Genomic DNA, 23062 nt, shown 5'->3' with positions numbered 1-23062 from the left:
AGCAAGTTTTTTTTTTGCATTCATAACTGATGCAGCAAGGCCAGAGGTGCTGGGGCTATGAACTGCCACGCCTAGAAGTGCTGGGGCTCAGCTTTGGCAAGCCCTGGCACAAATTAAACACTGCTCAGGCTTATGGTAGGATACAAGATGATACAGGCTGTGTACCCAATAGAAGAGAGATTTGGACTCCATGTTGTAATCACAATCCCTTCTGATTGCTAAGAACAATGGCAGAAGGAAATAGTTACAGTTACAGATGTCAGATATACATGACTACTGTTTCTTCACAGGGTTTCTAGTCTTACTAATGGCAAGCTGCCTTTACCATTATTTAAACTGATATATTTTTATTCATTACTGGACTTCAGATTGTGTCATGTAATTATAAATTCAAATCTGAATGCTTATTCTGAACCTCAAGAAATGCCTGCAGTTCAGAACAGTGCAGTCCTTGACAGCTGATCAATGGAAGATCTTTACAACTGTTTCCTTTTCCCAAAATATTTGCATTCTTTTTTGCAGATGTACCTGTTGGAAATGATCAGTTGCTCACCATCCTTAATAAAATGATTAAATACATTCAGATTAAGGTACTTTTTTAAATAAAGGTTTGATTGTTTATGCTTTTAGCCATATATATGCAAACAGAAGGGTTCCCTCCACAAGTATTTCTTCAATGAACAACACTTTAATCTGATTGATAGAGCCCTGTTTGTCGTAGAACAAGGATCCACTTTCCATAGAGTCATCACATAAGCCATTATATTCACTGTCAAATGAAACTCGTAAATATCAGATTAAACAAATATCCTGCCAAGGATCTTTGGTTACAGTACATTTGAACACACTGAAGTCTCTGACACATTCTGGGCCAGATTCAGATTCCTGCTGTGGTTATATTCCACCCCTCCAGCAGCATAAACCAGTTCTAAAGCCAGATGGCTCTAAACCCTTGAGGATTCCCTTCTCTGCAATAGTGGATTAATGCCTGGGCCCATGGGGCTCATGCCCAGGGCCCCTGGCAAAGATGGGGGCCTCCTCAGGAGCTCCAGAACCTGGGTAGAAGTCGGGGGGGGGGGCTCTTCCAATGCTGGAACTGTGGCCCCGCCCCTTGCTCCTTTTCTTCCCCCCAGAACCCCACCACCTGGCCAGGACAGAAGCCGAAGCTGGGCCATGGTAAGAGCCTCCCAGGGAGCTAGGGCCGCCGTGGGGAGCCCTGGACCCTCCACCTGCCCTAGGCAGGGGCCAGGGTGCCAAAGAGCAGCCCCAACCTGTGTTCCCATCCCCCACGGGTGGGACCCACGGGTGGGGGCTCTGGTTGGGCCTCCTGCCCTCTTCCTGGGACCTGCAGACAGACTCTGCAGGGAGAATAGGCCCTGCCCTGACTGAGAGGCACTGCAGGGAGCCCCGGGAAGGTCACAGGCAGTGAGGAGCCAGGCAGGGAGGGCTCCTATAGCACAGCTCCCGTTCCTACTGGCCTGGCTAAGCAGCCGCCACACTCTGCCTGGGCTCTCTCGGTGCCTGAGCCCAGTTCCTGCTGCTAGGCTGCCCCTGCCAGGTCCCTCCTGCCCCCGGTGATAGACTGCCCTTTCTGCTGCCTGGGCTTTGTGCCCAAGGCAGCACTCATATGCGGCAATGCTCCTCCTGTCACCTCAGGCTCGAGGCTTGCTGTTTGGGGAGGAGCAACGCTCCCCTGCCACTCTTCAAAACTACTGCCACCTTGTGCCTGCCCAAGGCCACTATGCCCATTTTAAAAAGTGGGCAGGCATGCCCCTCCCATTTTCAAAACTGTGGAGGGGCCATGGCCCACCTGGCCTGCCCGGTTCTGGCACCCCGGGGCCCCCAGGATGTGGGGGGCCCAGATGTTCTTTGTGCCCAGGGCCCCAATAAACCTTATCTGCCTCTGCCTCGCTGGGAGAAACCTTGAGTGGCAAAGGAATTGCCGTCACCTATGTCACCACACACACCAGCCCCCAGCATGAATCGGGGGCAAAAGGAGGCACAGTCGAGGCACCACTAGAAGGGAGCTCAGAGGTTTGGCCCTTCCGCACAGGTGGGCAGAAATGAGCAGACCATTATGGTGCCCTAAGCTGTAGAATTTTTAGAGGGTGTAGCAATTGTCACTCTTGTGTGTCCTCTGCCAACATCCCTCATGGTCTGTACAGCCAGGGGCTAGAGCCTTGCACACCCTCATGTCTCTGATACTACTGTGGCATAGGGTCTGATCCAATGCCTAAGGAAATTCAATGTGGCTCTTGCCCATGGTGTCAGTGGGCTTTGGATCTGGTTCATATAATATTTAATACATTAAAAAGTGAGTTTTTATTGTAAAAGTCCTTACATGTTTTCTGGATTTGTTTTTTATTTATAGTTTGTTCGTGGCAGCCGCTTCCAAGAGATCCCCCTGACATTTTTCAGTAAGTTAATTTGGAATATTTCCAGATACCGTTGGTGATATTGCTTCTAAAAATTGTTGCCAGTGCAGCTTGAAAAGCATTTTTCAATTAAAAAGAATGTCATCTCTATGAAATTAGGCCATTCTAATGGCGTATGGATGAAGTAGTACGAAGTAGTACAAAGACACAGATTTGCCTTTATCATGATACCCAATGCAGTATTTTCATATTTCACATCTGTGATGGGGAAGCAATGCTGAAGGAAGCAGTTTAAATTCCTCAGGCTAGGGTGGTGGAAAAAAAAGTCCTCATTTAGCTTTCAGCAATAGCCCAGGATTAGGGGCAGTGCAGAGCCATATTGCTTCAAAGAAGCGGCAGGAGACAGCATTGACCTGTGAGCTCTCTAGTGTAGCCATAGCCCAAGACTCTGGTGCCGCAAAGGCTTATGCACATCAGACTTTGGCACATGCCTATGTCTTTGCAGGACTGGAGCCTAAGACTCTAGATAGATATAGAGAACACTGCATTGGGCATTAGAGAATTCAGAACTGATAAGCTGAAGTTTAGATTCAGTTCTCAGAATGACATGGGTCGACGCTGTTTGTTTTTTGTCTCCCTATCACCTGTGCTGTCTCTTGAAAAAAAAATGTGAAACTCAAATTTTAAAAAAATGTTAGAGAATTGTAGGAGTCTCTGCTTTCCTTTGTTTATCTTCTGTTGTCATGGAGCTGATCTTTTCAGGAGATACAAACAAAGATAAATAGCATAGTTGTGTAGTCCAACACTATAAGCCTCAAGCCTTGAACACTATTGGTCCTACACAAACAATAAAACCTATTAATAATATATGTAGTTGATTTTTCTGTTGAATAGTTTCCTTCTGTGCATAACGTGTATAATGTCTAAAACTAGAACTGATTAGGTTCTTACTCTAGATCTCTAAAAAAGTCCTTTTTTGCATACAGTACTTCACACTGATTGTACCTCATTCCTTATAGCCACACCTAATCTGAAAGAGCCATACTATAAAGAGATCATAAGAAAGGAACAACTTTGTTTGGATACTCTTATGTAACCGTGCTTCATGTTCCACTTTCTGTACTTTCAGCATCTAAATTTATAGTGGAGCCAAATATTAAAGTGATTGAAGGCAGCCTCCAGCCCATCACCAGAAAAGAGGGTAAAACTGGCTCCTTTTCAGCTTGAAATACATTGATGTAATAGGATTAATTTTGGAACAGAACAAATCCAGGTTTTCACATGTTGCTTCAAAAGCAGAGATAACAACTAGAAGTGGCCAAACTTTTCTGAACAAAAAGATCTTTCTTAAAAGGCCTGTTTTCTAAAGTAATTTTTGTCATGGGAAATGGCTGGCATTTTAATTTCAAAAACAAAACAAATTGTATCTTGTTTTAAAGATTTGTTGGGTTATTTTAAGTACCAAAAACATTACTCAGTTTTTAGTAAATGAAAAAAAATCAAATGACGTTTTCGATAATGTTTTGTTTAGCATTTTTAAAAATGGGACATTGAACAAAAAATGGATTTGTTCCAAACAGTTTGAAGTGAAAACATCAGCATTTTCAATAAAAATAGATGTCCATTTTTCAACTAATAACAATGTTGGTCCTAGCCATTTGGTATGGACATTTTAGGAGGACTCTTCTCTCCCTGTTTCTCAGGAGTGATCTCCTTTCCTGTGCTGCAGGCTGTGGGAGTGGTGCTGGCATAGGAGCCAACTCCATGGGTGATCCAGGGCTGGAGCACCCACAGAAAACAATTAGTGGGTGCTTAGCACACACCGACAGCCAAGCTCCCCTCCTCCCCACCAAGTGCCTCCTGCCCACTGCTGGCCCCACTCATCAACTCCTCCCCCTCCCTCCCCGTGCCTCCTGCACACCACGGAATAGCTGGGAGGGAGGGAGAGGAGCGGGGACGGGGAGCACTCCATGGAGGTGGTGGAAAGAGGTGGGGTGGGGTGGGAAGAGGCAGTGGGGCCTTGGGGGAAGAGGTGGAGTGGGGGTGGGAAGAGGCATGGTGGGATTGGAGGCTTGGGGGAAGGCCGAGCCTGGGCAGAGGGGCAATCGAGTACCCCCGGGCAGAGAGGAAGTCAGCACCTATGGATGGTGGGACCAAAGAAAGTGGGATAGAAATCTTGGAAGGGATTTTCAAAAGCATTCAGTGTTGACCTAATACCGCTACTACGGAACTCCAAGGTAAAACTCCCATTGAGTTCATTGGAAGCAGAATGAAGCCAACACTGAGTGCTCTTGAAAGTCTCATGACTCTCATCCCTACTGGATAAATTCTATGAAGGAATAAAAAATCTTCAGTCATTTAAATGCTGCCTCATGAACTCGGTACATAAGGCAGAACACACCTCCGCTGCTTCCTTAGGCACCCAGCAAATCACTTGGAAGCCCCCATGTCCCACTGGAATGTTCCAAAGGGAATTTGCTGAAGTCAAACCCAGCAAAGAAAGGATTAAATAAATGCTTGTAAAGTTTCTATCAAGGTTATTATCTGTTGTTGTTGAGGGAGTTTCTTCCCCACATGAAGGTCGTGATCTTGCTTATTCCACAGTTAATGACAATGTGAAATAGTGTGAGTTGGTACTGTCTGATGCACAGGTCAGAACCATTCACCAAAGCAAGATGAAATAACAGTACAAATAGTGAGCATTGACTAGTCACTTCATCCAGCCAGCTATCACTGGGTGGCAAAGCAGTAATCCTACCTCTGGCTATACCCCAGTGCATGCTTTTTGTTTGCCAGTATTCTGACTCCTCCCATAATCTCACCATTGAGTCTCACTCCTGGTGAAGCCAGTTTTGGCTCTCATGGCTTGCCAGCAGCAGCAGCTGCAGCAGTCCCCAAAAGACACAAATGCCTGCAACTGTCATTAAAAAAATGTCCCAAAGTTGCCAAAATGTTACTTTTTCTAGCTCTGGCAGGAAGTCTTAGACAGATCATAGTGCTAGAGGAGGATTTAGTGAAAATAAATACTCTTCCAAAGTCTCTTCAGAGGGTAGGGTGGGCTACCCATCCTGAACTAAGCAGAAAAGTACTGCTTTATGCAACCCTCTATGTGCCACATATTTTGATTGCACTAGTCTGACAAAAAACAAAGCAGATTAAGGTTAAAAGGAGCAGAGTTTTAAAAACCACCACATAACTTTATGAATAATTGTATTGAGTTGTGTGATTAAATTCTATTACATTGTGTTATTATGTACCTGCTTAATATGCCCGCAATTAAAATGCAAAAATTCCTCTAAATTTAAAGCAGCAACAACTGAGCATAGCTGTTATTGATGTGGTCACTAAAATATGTATGTATGTTTGTCAGAAAAACCAGGTAGAAAAATCACGAAAGTAGTTGGTGGTGCAACAATTCGAAAAGTTACTCAAGGTAGGATTTATTAACAGAGCTATATGTTTTGTGATGCACCAGTGTGCTCTAGATTGAGGTTCATTTAGCTAGTTATTTAACTAGCTAAAAGCTAATCTAGGACCCTGTGCATCACCTCCTATTACAAACATATAGGAGGTCCAGCAAGTCTGGACTGTATTGTTTTAACCACTTGACAATAAACCAACCTGTATGAAAACACAATGTCAGGTGAATCCTGATTAATAATCATAAAAAACCTTCTTATAGAATCAACTTTTATGGAAGGTCAACTTTTTAAAAAAAGACGGTGATTATCTGTTATTAAACCAACGAGGAGTCTGGGGGCACCTTAAAGACTAACAAGATTTATTTGGGCATAAGCTTGTTAGTCTTTAAGGTGCCACCGGATTCCTCTTTGTTTTTGTGGATACAGACTAACACGGCTACCCCTCTGATATCTGTTACGAAGAGAGGAATTGTACAATAAATGTCAACTAATAAGGTTGACTATATCATGCTCTTAGCACCAAAAACAGAGTAAGGGGAGGTGCAAAAACACATCTCCCTTTTGAGAACACCATAATACTCTGTAAAGAAACTGCACTGATGTTGTGTTTTAAACTTAGTCATGCATTACTCAACTGCTGCCTTACAGTTATAGATGAGTCTGAGCCAGACTTTCAAACTCTGCCTCCCTCAATCAGACTTTGGGGCCTGGTTCTTTGCTGTCTTAAATCATGTGTAGTTACTGTAGTCAGTATAAAATGGCTTTAAAATACTAACTGATTGGGATGGGGATCAAAGACAATAGCCACCTGCACTGACAGGTGTCCCTACCACACCAGTCCCTACAGGCTGCTCCATTGGCCTCCAGTATGGCTCTGCTTGAGATATGCTACCATTGGCTGCACAGTGGTAGCTGCAGAGAGATCTGACAAGGAGGTAAGGTTGATTGAAGCAGAACTAACTGGGTATCTGAATGGTTAGCAGGAGACAGTGCCATGAAGAGAGTCAGGAGTCCTCCTCTGCCCCAGCCCACCTCCCAAATCTCCACAGAGCTCGTTCCATGCAGAGCTCTGGTGCAGAAGCATCTGTAGGGTTCCAAGGAGTGGAGACAATGCCAAAGAGGAGATGTGTCCCAACTTATACCCAGGAAGGCAGATCCCGAGGAGATGATTTTGCCATAGACGGGACAGAGGCTAGTCAACAAATCTTTAAACTCCCAATATACAACAGGGTGAGGGATATTATGACTCCAACTGGTATGAGAAAATGCAGGGTTATACAGTTGTTCTCATGAATGGATACGCTTAGTTTTATTTTCTCATATAAATCTCTGGCATTATCCAAATGTATTATTATAACAATAAATAATCAAAATGGAATATTATATGTTATGGTTTTTGTGTGGAGGGTGTTAATGCCTCTTCTACCTTAGCTGTTTTGAATATTATATATTTTTTTCCAGGCACGAAAATGCTCGAAGGGGAACCAGAATTAAAATTGTTCAGAGAAGGCGAGACAATAACTAAAGTGATTCATGGAGGTAAATAAACTTTCTGCGGCTAGACTTTATTAGCCAGAGTACTTATGAAAGCTTTATAGTTCCAAGTCAGGTTTTATTTCAATTAAGAGCCATGTGGGTTTTTATGAGTCATCGGATTTGCTTTTATTATTTCATTCAGGAAATATAGTAGCATTTAATTCCTACTTGTTACAGATTTTGCCTAACTCTTCCCAAATACACTGTATCTGATCAAGAATCAGGGGGTAGCCATGTTAGTCTGTATCCACAAAAACAGGAAGGAGTCCGGTGGCACCTTAAAGACTAACAGATTTATTTGGGCATAAGCTTTCACGGGCTAGAACCCACTTCATTGGATGCATGGAGTGAAAATTACACATGCAGGCATTATTATACTGACACATGAAGAGAGGGGAATAGAAGTGGAGAACCACTTGTGAGGTAACTCCCTTCTCTTCATGTGTCAGTATAATAATGCCTGCATGTGTAATTTTCACTCCATGCATCCGATGAAGTGGGTTCTAGCCCGTGAAGGCTTATGCCAAAATAAATCTGTTAGTCTTTAAGGTGCCACCAGACTCCATTCTGTATCTGATGTTATGTTTCCAGCACTTTACGTGCTGGGTTGCCATCTGTCTCAATTTAATTGTGTTTGGTGGCTGTTGTCCTGCCTTCTAAAGTGCAGTAGGTAGAAGTGATAGAAAGTGAATATGTTTTGATATAGAAGTGAATCTTAGAAGCGTAGGACTGGAAAGGACCTCAATAGGTCATCTAGTCCACCCCCTGCATTCAAAGCAGAAGTAATAACTAGACAGTTCCTGACGGGTGTTCATCTAACCTGTTCTTAAAAACTTCCAATGATGGTGATTCCACAATCTCCCTTGGCAATTTCTTCCAGTACTTAATTACCCAGACAGTTAGGAAGATTCTCCTAATGTCCAACCTGACTGCCCTTGCTGCAATTGAAGCCCATTGCTTCTTCTTCTATCCTCAGAGATTAACAAGAACAATTTTTTCACCCTCCTCCTTGTAACAAACTTTTATGTACTTGAAAACTGTTATCATGTCCAACTCAGTCACCTCTTCTCCAGCCAAACAAACCCAGTTTTTTCAGTCTTTCCTCATAGGTCATGTTTTCTAGACCTTTAATCATTTGTGTTGCTCTCCTCTGGACTTTCTCCAATTTTTCCACATCTTTCTTGATGGTGCACAGAACTGGGTACAATACTCTAGATGAGGTCTTATCAGCATGGAAGAGAGTAGAAGAATTACTTCTCATGACTTGTTTACAACATTCTTGCTAATACACCCCAGAATGATGTTTGTTTTTTTGCAACAGTGTTACACTGTTGACTCATATTTATCCTGCAATCCACTATAATTCTCAAATCCCTTTCCGCAGTACTCCTTTCTAAGCAGTCATTTCCCATTTTGTATGTGTTCCTTCCTAAGTGGAGTACTGTGCATTTGTCTTTATTGAATTTCATCCTGTTTACTTCAGACAATTTCTCCAGTTCATCCAGATCATTTTGAATTGTAATCGTATCCTCCAAAGCACTTGCAACCCCTCCTAGCTTGGTATAATCTGCAAAATGTATAAGTGTACTCTCTAAGCCATTACCTCAATAATTTATGAAGATATTTAACATAACCAGAACCAGGACTGATCCCTGTGGGACCCCACTCTATATGCCCTCCAGCTTGACTGTGAACCATTAATAACTACTCTCTAGGAATGGTTTTCCAACCAGTTATGCACCCACCTTACAGTAGCTCCATCTTGGCTATATTTCCCTTGTTCGTTTATGTGAAGGTCATGTGACACAGTATCAAAAGCCTTACTAAAGTCAAGATATATTACATCTACCACTTCTTCCCTATTCACAAGGCTTATTACTCTGTCAAAGAAAGCTATTAGGTTGGTTTGACATGACTTGTTCTTGACATATCCATGTACTTGTCACCTTATTATCTTCTAGAGATGTTTGCAAATTGATTGCTTAATTATTTGCGCCATTATCTTTCTGGGTACTGAAGTTAAGCTGACTGGTCTGTAATTCCCCAGGTTGTCTTTATTCCCCTTTTTTATAGACTGGCACTATATTCACCCTCTTCTCATCCTCTGGAATCTCTCCCGTCTTCCATGATCTTTTGAAGATAATCACTAGCGGCTCAGATATCTCCTCAGTCAGTTCCTTGAATACTGTAGGGTATATTTCATCAGGCCATGCTGACTTGAAGACATCTAGCTTGTCTAAGTACTTTTTAACTTGTTCTTTCGCTATTTTACCCTCAGATCCTCCCTCATTTCCACTATGTTCGACGTCCAAGTGCCACTAACCTTTTTTGGTGAAAACTGAAACAAAAAATGTCATTTAGGACTTCTTTCATTTCCACATTTTCTGTTATTGTTTCCCACCCCCATCATTGAGTAATGGGCCTATCCTGTCCTTGGTCTACCTCTTGCTTCCAATGTATTTGTAGAATGTTTTCTTGGTACCCTTTGTGTCTCTAGCTAGTTTAATCTCATTTTGTGCCTTGACCTTTCTAATTTTGTCCTTACATGTTTGTGTTGTTTGTTTATATTCATCCTTCATAATTAGACCTAGTTTCCACTTTTTGTAGGACTTTTTAAAGTTTAAGATAATTGAAAATCTCCTGGTTAAGCCAGGGTGGTCTCTTGCCATACTTCCTATCTTTCCAATGCTGTGGGATAGTTTGCTTTTGTGCCCTTACTAACGTCTCTTTGAAAAACAGCCAACTCTCTCAAACTGTTTTTCCCTTAGACTTGCTTCCCATGGGAGCTTATCTACCATCTCCTTGAGTTTGCTAAAGTCTGTTTTCTTGAAATCCATTATCTTTATGCTACAGTTTTCCCTCCTAACATTCCTTAGAATCATGATCTCTGTCATTTCAAGATCACTTTCATCCACTTCCACTTTCCACGTGGACATTGGCATTTCCGCCCACTTTCCCAGATCCTTGAATTGTTTCTAACTAATATGGGCCTCAACCAAAACTTCGGATATGACCATCCCTGGACTTGAGGGAAGCTTAGGTCCTGATCCAGATCCAAGCACTGAGGCCAACTCCATAGAGCCATTCTTCTCAGTATTATTAATTTGTATTACAGTATCACTTAGGGGTCCCAATCCAGATCATGTCCCCACGGTGCTAGGTGCATAGTAAGAAACAGTTCCTGCCTGAAGAGTTTACTATCTAAATAGAAAAGACAAATAAAGGGTAGAAGAGAGGCAATATAAGTACAGAGAGGTAATGTCTCTTTGAATTTTTAAAATATCATTACAGAGCCTATTATTAAAACATACACCAAAATCATTGATGGACATCCTGTGGAAGTGACTGAAAAAGAAGTGACAGAAGAGAGAATTATTCAAGGTAAACTATATGAAGCACCTTTCTAGTCACACTGGCTGAAATTTACCTTTCTGCGCCAGGCCAATCTATGCATTTCTGAGGTCCCACTCTGGCTCTTGTGGTGCACTGTGCAGAAAGGTGAATGCCATCCAAAATTCTTAAGCCCTTCCCACTACTCCTAGGGAAGGCCAGCTCCTGGCTGTGGGTTGTACACAGATGTGTCTGCAATATTTTTAACACAATGTAGAAGTATCAAAAGTCAGCATGTTTCTATATTTCAAAAAGGACTGTCTTTTGCAAACATTTCACTAATGTATGCCACGGTGGGTTTTTATTATTAATTATTAGTATTATTTTTTAGTTTTTTAAAAATGGGCCCATTTTCAAGATAAGAAGATTTCTGAGGAAAAAGGATAAAAAAAGTTCACATTGATGCTATGGAAAGGACAATTTTATCAGTATTTCAAATAAAGCAAAATTTGGGAAGGTGGCAATATCTCCAAAATTAAATTTAAAATTTTAATATTAGCAATTAATGTATTACTAGCATTTAAAATAAATTAATGTATAATAAATCATTAATTAAGAAAAAAATATAGGCATGGTGGGTAAAATTTTCAAAAGCACTTATGTGAATTAGGCTTCTAATTCCCATTTTGAAAATGGAACTTAAGCTCTTTGGAATCTAACTAAGTACCTTGGGAGAGTGGGTGGAGATCTCAATATTGCATTCTGGGGTCATCTTTAATTATAATTTTGAACATGATGCTTCTGTTAAAGACAAAAAACTTACTAGATGTTTCATAGGAGAAAATACATTAAAATGCAACAATGTAGTCTTTGTTTCAATGCTGCCTCTTTTAAACTTTGTTGCAGGTCCTGAAATTAAATATACCCGAATTACTGCGGGTGGTAGAGGAGATACGGAGGAAAATTTGAAGAAATTGCTTGAAGAAGGTTAGTATTTTTCTTCTCAAAGAAAAATGTAGGCACCATGAGATCCACCCAGGTATTTAATTATTGGAAATTATGCATCTTATAATTTTAATAGATATACATATACAAGGTGGGCCCAAGCCACAAGTTCAGAGCTAGAGATTAAACAATCCAAAGTTTAGGAGTGCTGAGATCTGATCTATTATTTGATCTATTATAAAGATGTAGGGTTCCTTGAAATCTGAACCTCAAAGTTGAGGCTTGTTTGGATCTATATAAACATGTGCTTGAAATGCAGTAGAGAGCTTTATTTTTCAACATGTTGAGTTCCACATCAAGACAAGAAAAGAAGTCCCAGAAGCAGCTGTGAAAGACATACTACAAATGACCCATCATTGGTACCTGTCTCAATATGTACTTCATTAGCAATTCATTTTAAGTGGAACTGCTCATGTATACTGTATACCGAGAACTGATCAAAATGATTGCTTTTCTGTCATGATGATAACCAGATGTTTGGCATGGAACTTCTTGTAATAAATGGATTTTGTAGTTATTCAGTTTGGTTCGTTAATGTAATGTAATGTAATTTAGAATTCTGAATGTCTTATGTAAATCAACTTTATGCCGTAAACATGTATCCTCTCAGAGGTTACCAAGGTGACCAAATTCATTGAAGGGGATGGTCATTTACTTGAAGATGAAGAAATCAAAAGACTCCTGCAGGGAGGTTAGTGAGTGTATGACAACTAACCTCTACATAACAGGTTCTGGTGATTGAAACCTCTCTCAGACAATTTGATCTCTTAACATTTTAAAGATTGACCTAGCTGATCTAGTTTAAATATAAATCTACCAAAAAAAAAGAAGAAAAAGGCCTCCTGAACTATAAAATGGCAAACTTTGAACAGCCAATTTTCATGCTCACATTGATAATGAACAAATAGAAGCTTGTTTGTTTTTTAGTCTTTAAAATGTTACCTAATTCAAACCTACGGGAGCAATGAAGATTTATTCCATTAGCTGCAAACTTTTTTCCAGGAAATCGTTAACTTTTAGAAACACTAATGAAATGGAAAGTGTTACAAGAGGACAAATCCATTATGCTTTTCTGTTATCCAGAAATGAATATTCATTGCCCTCAAGTTAACAATCAAAGGCATGTTTAGCATCTCTCTTTGAATACTGACAGGTAATGTGGGTCAAAATATTAACTTTAATTCTCTTCAAGTATAGCATTCCTGGTAATGATTCTCTCTCTCTCCCTCTCTCTCTCAATTCTAACAGTTTTAGCAATAAATAACCAGTGGATGTAGAAAAAAAGTAGAAAAATGTGTGCATATGAAATTATTTCTTTATCTATAAATACGGAATGTATTCTGCTTACTGCATAGATTAGAACAACTACCTGTAGTAGCAAAGGTGACAGTGAAAAAGAATTCAAGTATTCTGGGGAAATTTAGTATTGGCCTGACTAATAAACTCGAAAGGATATTTGTCTATTTCTCGAGTCATACAGTAAAACCTCTGATTTAGATTAATTGAATCCATTTCTTCTTGTCATCTTTTTATTAATGACAAGTTTGGAAGTCAGTGAAGTAGGTCACAAACAACCCTGGACCTAATCCTACGGACAAATTCAAGTAGGCTCAGATTCTCAAAGGCATTTAGACGCCTAACTTCCCATTGGAATTAGGCACCTAAATACCTTTGAAGTCTGGGCCTTAAACATTTGCCTAAGTAAGGATTTAGAAAAGGCTTCAGGATATAGCCCTTAGCTCTTTTAGAAAGTAAAACCATCACAGTAAACACTCATTGGTCTACCTTATCTTAACTGGTAGACTCAGCAGGCAAGCAAAGGACTGGTCATAGAGCCTGAACTGCTGCATTATCTTTACTCATAAGCTTCTCTAGGTAAGGATTTAAGGAACTGTGATTAGGGCAGTGTGGGAAAGCGTGCATTACTGCTGAATATAGTGTACACATATTAGCAGTAAAGTCTCCAGGGCTACCCATCTTTTATCTTTTACCTGCACTAAATTCAGTTAAAGCTATTTTAAAATTAAATTGAAAAATTACAAAAGATATAGCAGACAAATTAGAAGCACTGGACTAAATTCCATTGTCTACAGTGGGGGTGCAGAAGTCAAAAATGCTGAATTTATGCCCTAGGGGTGTGCAAAGCTCTAAAGTTGTGAATTAGAGTGGCCTGACACCTTGGATCTCTTCGGTATCTAGCTATTGCCCTAAATTATCAAGCTCTGCAATTAAATACAATTAATCTCTAAAGCTATATGACTCTACAGATTTATATAATGGTGATACATTGAGTATTAGTAATAAATTGGGTAATACAACATAGTCTCTTGAATTCTTTTCTTCTCCTTGCTATCATAAGGTGGTTAGTAAAAGCCTCTTGCTTTATGTAATGGAGCAAATGAGCGGATTATCTGTTTTTCTTCAGTCTTCTCTACACTTCTCCATGTTTTAATCAAGTCTTTTACACCACAGTACAGTAGTTCTAGCCAAGAAGAACAGCTACACATGCTGCATTGTGGCTTCTGTAATAATGGTGGTGATGGCTCCCTGCTCCCTCCGACTGCATCAGAGCACTTCTGTTTTACAACAGAGAATTCCCCAAGCACTTGAACAAACCTGAGTCCAGTCACAAATGTATGTCTTGCCTTTGTGCAAAGGAACACGCTCTCTAATGGGCTGTTATAAAATTATATATAATCCAGCAGAGCTTTCTGCACTTGGCAGGCTTTGCTGAAACAAAGCCCCAGTTCAGCCCTAGAGAAGGAGACTCCCCAGTGTCAGGGTTGAGAAAATTGGCAGGATTGTATGATGCTTATAACATGGCATCCTGCTCACCACTATGCCCCCAGAATGAAATGTGTCCTGACCAGGCACCCTTCATATTGAAAAATGCTATCCCAGATTTAACTCATTTGTTTTTAATGCTTATCATAGCTGGAACTGAGTACACCAAGGTTACTAAAGTAATTGAGGGAGAGCCACAGATTATCGAGAGAGAAATCAAGGAAGTCCATCTGGAAGGTTAGTTTGTCTAATAATGCAAAAGCACTGAGACCATCTTCATCTGCAGTGATCATCCCAGGTGGGGTTTTATAGTGTCTGTGCACATAAGTTGTTTAGCTCCGAAACTACAGTTTTAGCAGGAAGAGTTTTGACAATTTTTTTAAAGGATTTGATCATACGCTGACATTGCAGAGAGTCATTTCAAAGTTTATTTTGAGGCTTATCCTAAATAAATTAATTGCCATGTGTAGTAGGCAAAGAAAAAGGTCTAGCTGCAAAATCTAGGCAAGAATACTGGAAAATGAGCATAATAAACTTACTGCCTTTTTTGTGAGCAGCACTATGAGAAGAATATGTAAGTTCTCAGTAACTTTAGTTTGTTTCCTGTTTCAGTGTCCATCCATTATGCTAGGAGTTCTCAACTGCGGGGTCACAATCCCGGGGCGGGGAGGGGGGGAAGAGAAGGGACATAAACAGGTGGTGGGTTGCAACCATTCTTCCCTTCTCATATTGTTAAATGGGAAGGAGGTTCCAGTTAGGTGTTCTGGAACAATCTGTATAACGGGGGTGCTGAGAGCCATTGAACCAAACTGTAAACCCTGTATATGATGGAAACCACTACAAGCCAGGGGATGCGGCAGGACTCCTAGTTCCAGCACCTGTGGTTCCAGTGGGATCCCAGTACTAAAAAGGTTGAGAATCACCGGACTATGCAATGAAATTCTTAGGGACCACATTCATTCCTGGCTTATGCCTGGGCTGAATTTAGATGTTCTAGTTTAACTTGCAGTTACTTGTAAGTTGCTCATCTAACAGTACCTACTGTGAGTTAAAACAAAGCAGTGATTTCTTATGATATTTGTGTGTGTCCTCTTTGAATTAGCATTTCTAATCATTCAAGATCCATTGCTAAAGTGTATCTATTTCTTAACTGTTCACATTCCAGATATAGGATACATAGAAACAAATATAGTTTCTGGTGAAGGAAGTTTCTCATGTTATCTGAAGTACCAAGAAATTAATTTGTTTCAACTATATTTTCAACTTATGTTAACTTAATGGATTTTGCAAACGTGAAAGAAATTCAGAGGATAAATTTACAATATACCAGAGGATTTGGTTGGTTGGTTGTTTTTTACATAAATAGTCACATTTTAATTGTTCAAAATGAAGTGCCGTATTTGTGTTTACAGGACTCATGATACATCTGTATAGATTAGGGGTGGCCAAACCATGGCTCGCGAGTTGCATGTGGCTCTTTTACAGTTAAAGTGTGGCTTGCAAAACTCCCCATACTCCTCTCCCCATTCTCCCCCTACCAAACTTGGGGCTGGAGGAGTTTTGGGCTTCTGCCCAGCAAGGAGAAGGGGCTCAGGGCTTTATCAGAAGCAGGGTTGAAGCTCCAAGCCCTGGCAGGCACCTCCCGTGGGGCTGGAGTCCCAACACTCGCCTACCCACAGCCCTGAGCCCTGGCAGGCACGTCCCAGCTCTCAAACATGTGAAGATTGTCATATGTGGTTCAGCAGGTCAGTAAGTTTGGCCACCCCGGTATAGATACTTATAGGACATATACTGCATAATGGTGCGCAGTAAACTCCGGGTTTGATCATATACAAAGAAGATGTGGAGCATTGTATATATAACTTCAGTGATAAGCAGGACAGGAAAGGGAAGGCAGAGAAGTCTGATCTTCCATCAGTGAGAGAGATGCCCAGTAGCTTTGAGCCTAATAGCTCATGTAACTTAATTCAGTGAGCAACCTCAGCTGGGAGGATATGTCCCTAAAAGGGGACCTGATTAGCATGGTGAGGCTTGCACTTAAGACCATGTGTCTGAATCAGCCATTTTCTGCACACATCTTCCACACTTTCAAGTGACGTAGGGAGCTTGAGACTCACTACTCCCCAGTGCAGAACTTCAAAACTTTGCTTGTAATCCAGTGAAAATAGAAGTGAAGACTGTAGATAGGTGCGAGAAACTAGTGTAGCCTGCTGTTCATTGTGAAAGGACTTGCAAAATCAAAGTGTTAAGGTAAACAAAGTAAAGTGCAAAGCTAGTTAACTGCATGTGTTAGTAAATAGAGCCTTAGTCGGCTGATGGATTCTAAGGGGAAAACTCTCCACTCAGATCAATGGATCTTGACTCTAATATTTTGGTCTCCCTTACATGTTCAGAACTCCTATTGACATTAACAGGCATTCCATGCATGTAATATCAGTGGCAAGATCTGCAGTGAGGATGTCAGAGAATATTTGTTTTTCTTGCTCTGGAATTTGTCTCATATTTATGCTTTCTTGCACTAATCTACAGATGTGGGTTACAACATTTAGCAAATGCCTGTAGAGTCACAGATCAAATGGATATTTTGAAAAACGTCTATTAATTAAGAGTGCCTCTGCAACATATTACCTGTAAGCCTCTCATCTCAAAAGAAGGGAATTCTGGGAATCTAAATTGTATATACAACGGTGCTGCGACATCACAATACTGACTTCACTGTACATGGTTATTTGGAATTTCCAACTAGCATCTCAGGGATGGTTCATCTTCAAGAACTATAAAAAACAGTACAGGTCTTATGTTTATCTTCTGATATCAGTAAGTTATCAATTTGCTACCCTTTCCAGGAAAAAATAGCTTGTCAGCAGCACAATCATCCTAACTCACGTTAGGGATAATTCTGTATTTTTAAAGAATGTTTTTTTGTTATGATTTGTAGAATGAACAAAATGACAATGTTTTATTATTGTTTCTTAGTACAAGCCTTTGTGTTGCAGGTCATCAGTAATCCCAAACTTGTTAAATACCTACAACAGTGTTGACTTCATTTTTTAAGCTATGAGTTTCAAATCAGCTGTTGATTTGAATTAGAATTGAACTCTAATTCAAATACTTGTTTATAAATCATTCCTGACTGCAATATTTCTATTTTGTAGAAGCACCAGCAAGGAGACCAAAACCACCCAAAAAGGCACAAGGTACAGGAAAGGAAGCATTTTCATATTATACTTTTTCTAAGGATATTTTTAAGACAATAAACCTTTCCTGAGACTAAAATACATTCCAGTAAAAAGAACGGTAGTCATTTTTTGCTGTGTTCTTTTGCAAGGGTTGGTAATGTTAATGTTTTTTTAAAACACTAATATGCCTGAAAAACAACTCCTAGGGACTTTGTGCTCTGTATAAACAGGGCTGCACATTTCATTTATTGAAACAAAGGTTGAATATTGAAAAGGTATTAACCAGTACTTCCACTCTGAATACAGGCTTTATAAAAATGGCATTGTGAAGTTCCATCTTTATTGTGTTTCACAAATTTGATATCAACTTTGGTTGCTTGATAAGTAAAAGGATGCTTTTTACTTTGCTAACTGCCAGGCCTGCAACTCAATGTGACATCTGAAAGTCAAGCTAGATACTTTGTTTCTCATGAATTGGCAGCAGCAGCAAAGATAAGCCAGTCATACCCTTGGCTACACTAGTGGAAGCCCATTGTCTCTAAATGATGTCCTCAGATGGGTTTGTGTAACATCGTTAGCTTTTACTGGAGTAGCAGATGGGCATCACTGGAAGATAGTTGGGTTGCATTTGGCCTGCAGCACTGATATGGTGAAGTCATTAAGAATTTTGCTGGCATAAGGAATAAATAATTACTGTGTAAGGGCCTCAGGATTTGTCCCACTAAAACTAGATATGGGATTAAGAGGGGTCTAGATTCCAAGTATTCTCAAAGTTTGGGGGTATTTGGATCCAGGGTTTTAGTGTAGCCTATTATCAAATGAATAGATGTCCATGAAGTTCAAAGTCAGATCTGTTGACTTCCATTGGGCTATTTGAAGGAGCAAGGACGGATTTAGGACAAATTAATTTTTTTAATACTTTACTGACCTATTGACTATCCATTATATTTGCAAATAACTTTCTCCTATTATGTTTTGCCACTAGGAACACCACGGAGAAGGACAAGGCTAGTTCGTCCTTAGAGCTTTCCAGTGAGATAGAGTCCATAGAACTAAAAATGAATAGCCTGATCTTTGAGAGGAAAAGAAGTTGTTTTAAAATAAAATCAAAAGGAATGTGTCATTTGCTAATCAAGTATAAACTGAACCATGAGCCCACACAAAGGGTCTGATTGTGTAAACATTCACTACTGGGCTTCGTGCCCACTAGCATGAGAAGTCTAGTAAAGTAAATGAGACCTCTCTTGGTAGTAAGCATTATTTAGAGTGAAATGCTGGCCGCGCAGAAGTCAATAGCAAAACTCCCATTGATGTCAGCGGAGCCAGGATTTCACCCTATGCCTGGTAATAAGTGTTTACAGAACTGGGCTCAAACTGAGCAGGGAACATTTCAGAATGTAAATTTTATTATTTCTTATAAATGAGAAATATACATGAAATTAGATCATTTCTAGAAATATATCGTTTCGGTGACTTGATGATGGGTAATCTAGGGCGAGCTCTATAAACCTAGCACTTTTGGTTCAGTAATATCATGCATTTTGATGTCAACCTTCATCATGTTTTTAATGTCATTATGACACCAAAAACATTACCTTTTTTAAATTAACAATTATACCATATATTAAATGTATCATCTAGTTCTGCATTACATATTCAAACATTTCCTGGTAATATGGCTAAAGGATTTTCTAAAAAAAATCACAAATGAATTTCCTAAAATTTATTTGGTGTAGGATTGTGCTGGTGACATTTTCATCTATAAATAAAAATAATTCCTATTATAGGAATCCTATAGCAGACACAAAACTTAAGATACTAAAGGGATAACATTTTAAGTAAGAATGAGCCCTTGAATTGTTAAAGCATAAGGGATAAATAAAATGTATGCAAACTGTTACCTCTGCATGGAAACAAGCATAACAATAATTGGGGCTTGATATGAAAGCTTTTATATCAAACATGCTTTGCTAATGTCTGGTACTAATGTGGGTTTGTTTGTAAATTATGTCATTTTTATAACTACAGTTTTGTACTCATAAAATGTTTAAGTCATTTGCCTTTTGCAATATTTTTATGTCAAATGTTGGAATGCAACTATTTGAGAAGAAAGAAAAAAAACCATTTCTTCAAGGTGCCTTAATTCTGCAGAACCAAGGTTTAAGAGGAGTCATTAGATGTGCTATTATTCTTCTGTTTTGAAACAAATACTCATTAAAAAACTGGCTGAATTATGCTTCTTTTTATTTGTAAGTAAACCCTTTTGTGACAGGGCAAATTCTAAATATTCTTAAGATTCCCCAGGGTAACTTTTAAACAAACGCATTCATATAAATGGGTATGTTTTTTCTTTTTCCCACTTAGCATATGGAGTTTATCCTAAACTTAATGTGTATGTGTAACCCACACACCTCCTGGGTGTGGTGTTCTGTCCTATCTATTGGCACCGAGACCACTTAGCCCTAGTCTACACTGGGCGGGTGGGAGTCGACCTAAGATACGCAACTTCAGCTATGCGAATAGTGTAGCTGAAGTCGGCGTATCTTAGGTTGACTTACCTGGCTGTGAGGACGGCGGTGAGTTGACCGCTGCCGCTCCCCCGTCGACTCCACTTCCACCTCTCGCGAGCTGGAGTTCTGGAGTCAACAGGGAGCGTGTTCGGGGATCGATTTATTGCGTCTAGATGAGACACGATAAATCGATCCCCTATAGATTGATCACTACCCGCCAAGACCTGCCCTTAGGAGAGTTAAATAAGTCTGCTCTACAGCCTTAGCTAACAGCCAGCTGGCTTTTAGCTCATGCAGTAGAGGCTCATGCACTAAACTCCAGAGGTCCCAGGTTTAATCCTGCCCGCCAACGACCAGGGTCTGACAGCCTTACATCGGGTTTTAGCAGCACAACTCTGTAAGTACATAATCCATAGCCCCTTGAAGTCAACAGAAAGTCTCCCACTGAATTCAAGGGGCTATGGATCAGGCCCTAAAACACTCCATAGCAGTCCTTTGTCAATCGACTAGTGACTTACAGGGGTAGTTATGCTGTCAGCACCTGATAGACCATTTAGTCTTACTGGACTAATATAGTATCTTACTAGTATCTAGGAATTTAAATGGTGATTTAATATGTTGGGTGCCCTTTAAAACTGGGGACCAGATCCTCAGTGGTTGTATATCAGCATAGCTCCACTGATTTTATGCCTTGGCAGGAGGACAGTTTTAAACTCTTGCCAGGGCTGTATATGAGCTCTGCTGGTGGAGGCTGCCCAAGAAAAGGCCAGGTTTAGCGCATTTCCCCTAAGCTCTCAACTGTATGTTCCACAGTCCAGCTGGTTCAGCCTCCCTGTCACACTGACCTGCATAGTCTGGTGTGTTTTGCAAGATAGGAGCTCATGGCCTGCAACTTTGAGACCTCTGCTCTTCTGCCTGCCTCCAAGAGACCTGTGAGGGAAAGAGGGGATCTGGACAGGAGCTTACAGAAGATTCCAGACAGGGGAATTGAAGAAGAGGGACTGATATCTTTTTCACCAGAGGGGAGGAGGAGAAGGAGCAAAGCCAGACCACAGCTGCCCCCCGCTTTCTGCTTCTGTGACTCACACCCCAATTTACCTAATTCTTAAAATGGTAACAAACAGTCTTACTCTGGAGAAGTGTTTATTTTTTGTATCTCTTTGTGTCTCACAAACTTTTTTGATGCCTTCAAGCAAATACCTTCACTATTCACTAAAGTATGTAGTTTTATTTACTTCCACTTTAGGTAATACACCAACATATATGGTATGGATTATATTAAGCGGAACTCATTTCAACATTTTCATTTCCTTAAATGGAGCTAAAATGTGCCTTTCATTTTGAATGCTTAGTTTAGTACAGACTGTATATACCCAACTGTACTATATACACCCTTTCAATGGAATTTTTTTCCAGCTGTCAAAGCAAGATTCTGTCTTCTTCTCAACACTTCTAAATTAAGAAAAATCAAACTCTATGTGATCTGTGTGTGCACACATGCACCTACTTGCCCAAAACATTAGCCACTACAACTCACATTTCCTATAACTCTCTACATCTCCTATAACATTTTCACTTATTACAAATGATGCTGGGGTCTACAGAGGAACTCCCTCAGAGATCAAAAGAATGTAGATAAAGATCATTTATAGTACTATCACAACCTCACAGCACTTTGTGGGAGAAAGTATGGGGAATCTTCTTTTCAAGGCTCATATTACATATGTGCGAGAGAAACAGTTGCAATGGCAAGAGTTCTTGAGACTGACAGTAAGTCTATACCTAATATAGCTTGTGAAAAAGTTCATCCATGTGCAACCCTTGTCCCCTCCCACCCCGCAATTAAAAAACACACACAAAAAACTGCTCCCAAAGACCTCATTGTCTCAAGCTGTCAGACTCAGAACAAAATCTTTGCAACCATTACTCTACCCATCTCAACTCTCAGTTGAGAGATTACCTTGTTCTATAGATGACACGGTATCTGTGAGGATGAGAAAAGGGAGCTGGCATTGAGGGGGAACTCTACTGATAGTCATGAGGAAAAAATGATGTCCCACTAGCCACCAATGAGTCCATTCATTTAGACTGTCGGTAACTTTGCCTCTATAGACGGATCAACAAAACAGTTCAGCCGGTATGCCCCAACCCCAAACTTTAGCAGATAACGGTGCATGAAACAGGTGTCATCATAGTAACATAGCCACAGGAGTCAACGGACAATGACCTCTGACATGTCAAGCCAGAAGAAACTTCTTCTGTGTTGGCCCAAACACAGAAATAAGCAAAAATATAGTTTCAGCCCTACACAGTGTGAAAATGTTGTTAGAGTTGAGATCAGCGTAGGAAAGCGTCAAGAACTTTTTTTTTAGAGAAGAATTTGAAAGAAAAGGGCAATTGGTACATAGGAATTGTGGGGAAGCATGGGGGATATTCTTTTGAACATATAGAATAGCATGAAAGAAAACACAAAGCTGAAAATGTGGAAAGAAGAAGGAACTTAGGACAGAAATAAGGTCCTGGAACAGACCCGGCAGATCATCAAATACACCCTTCTGCAAGGCTAGGATATAAAGTGTGATTGTTGGCTCACTTAAGTCAGTAGGAAGATGTGTTTTCAGTGAAAGAAAAATGTGGATAATTACGCTGATATAAAATTGTCATGGTTACTGAGCAAGCTGCAATTTAGGCCCTCAAGGGTACTCTGGCTATCTTTACCTCCTTGGGTGTAACTATGTGGTATTAACCATGCTTAGACTGGGTCTCTGGGCTCCAGCCTCCCTGTTTCCCAACATAATAATGAAACAGGCTCAGCTGAATTTGGCACCTGCAAGCCCTCTGGGAGCCTGGGACCAACTAGGTGATTAAAGCGACTCAAAAACTACATCTTCACAACAACGGTATGAAGTACGCAGAGCAAA

The 23062-nt window shown here is 40.4% G+C and overlaps 1 protein-coding gene across 6 annotated transcripts in view; it reads left to right on the top strand.

Moving 5' to 3' along the window:
* Positions 1 to 19878, top strand: part of POSTN (periostin) — a 49125-nt gene extending 29247 nt beyond the window's left edge. The window contains exons 15-25 of one of the 6 annotated variants that reach the window (XM_074959889.1): positions 523 to 590; positions 2372 to 2417; positions 3505 to 3576; positions 5746 to 5808; positions 7259 to 7336; positions 10625 to 10714; positions 11570 to 11650; positions 12279 to 12359; positions 14603 to 14689; positions 17608 to 17649; positions 18617 to 19878. In XM_074959889.1, coding sequence (XP_074815990.1) covers positions 523 to 590; positions 2372 to 2417; positions 3505 to 3576; positions 5746 to 5808; positions 7259 to 7336; positions 10625 to 10714; positions 11570 to 11650; positions 12279 to 12359; positions 14603 to 14689; positions 17608 to 17649; positions 18617 to 18654 — 746 coding nt within the window. In that variant the 3' untranslated portion in view covers positions 18655 to 19878. The remainder of the gene's footprint in view (positions 1 to 522; positions 591 to 2371; positions 2418 to 3504; positions 3577 to 5745; positions 5809 to 7258; positions 7337 to 10624; positions 10715 to 11569; positions 11651 to 12278; positions 12360 to 14602; positions 14690 to 17607; positions 17650 to 18616) is intronic. The other 5 variants (XM_074959913.1, XM_074959896.1, XM_074959904.1 and 2 more) reach the window with 5 other exon arrangements.
* Positions 19879 to 23062: the final 3184 nt, after the last annotated feature.

This window comes from Natator depressus, chromosome 1 (genome assembly GCF_965152275.1).
Source record: "Natator depressus isolate rNatDep1 chromosome 1, rNatDep2.hap1, whole genome shotgun sequence".
In the NCBI taxonomy this organism is placed as follows: Eukaryota; Metazoa; Chordata; order Testudines; family Cheloniidae; genus Natator; species Natator depressus.
Note: the sequence above shows the minus strand (reverse complement) of the source record. Positions and strands in the feature narration are given on the sequence as shown.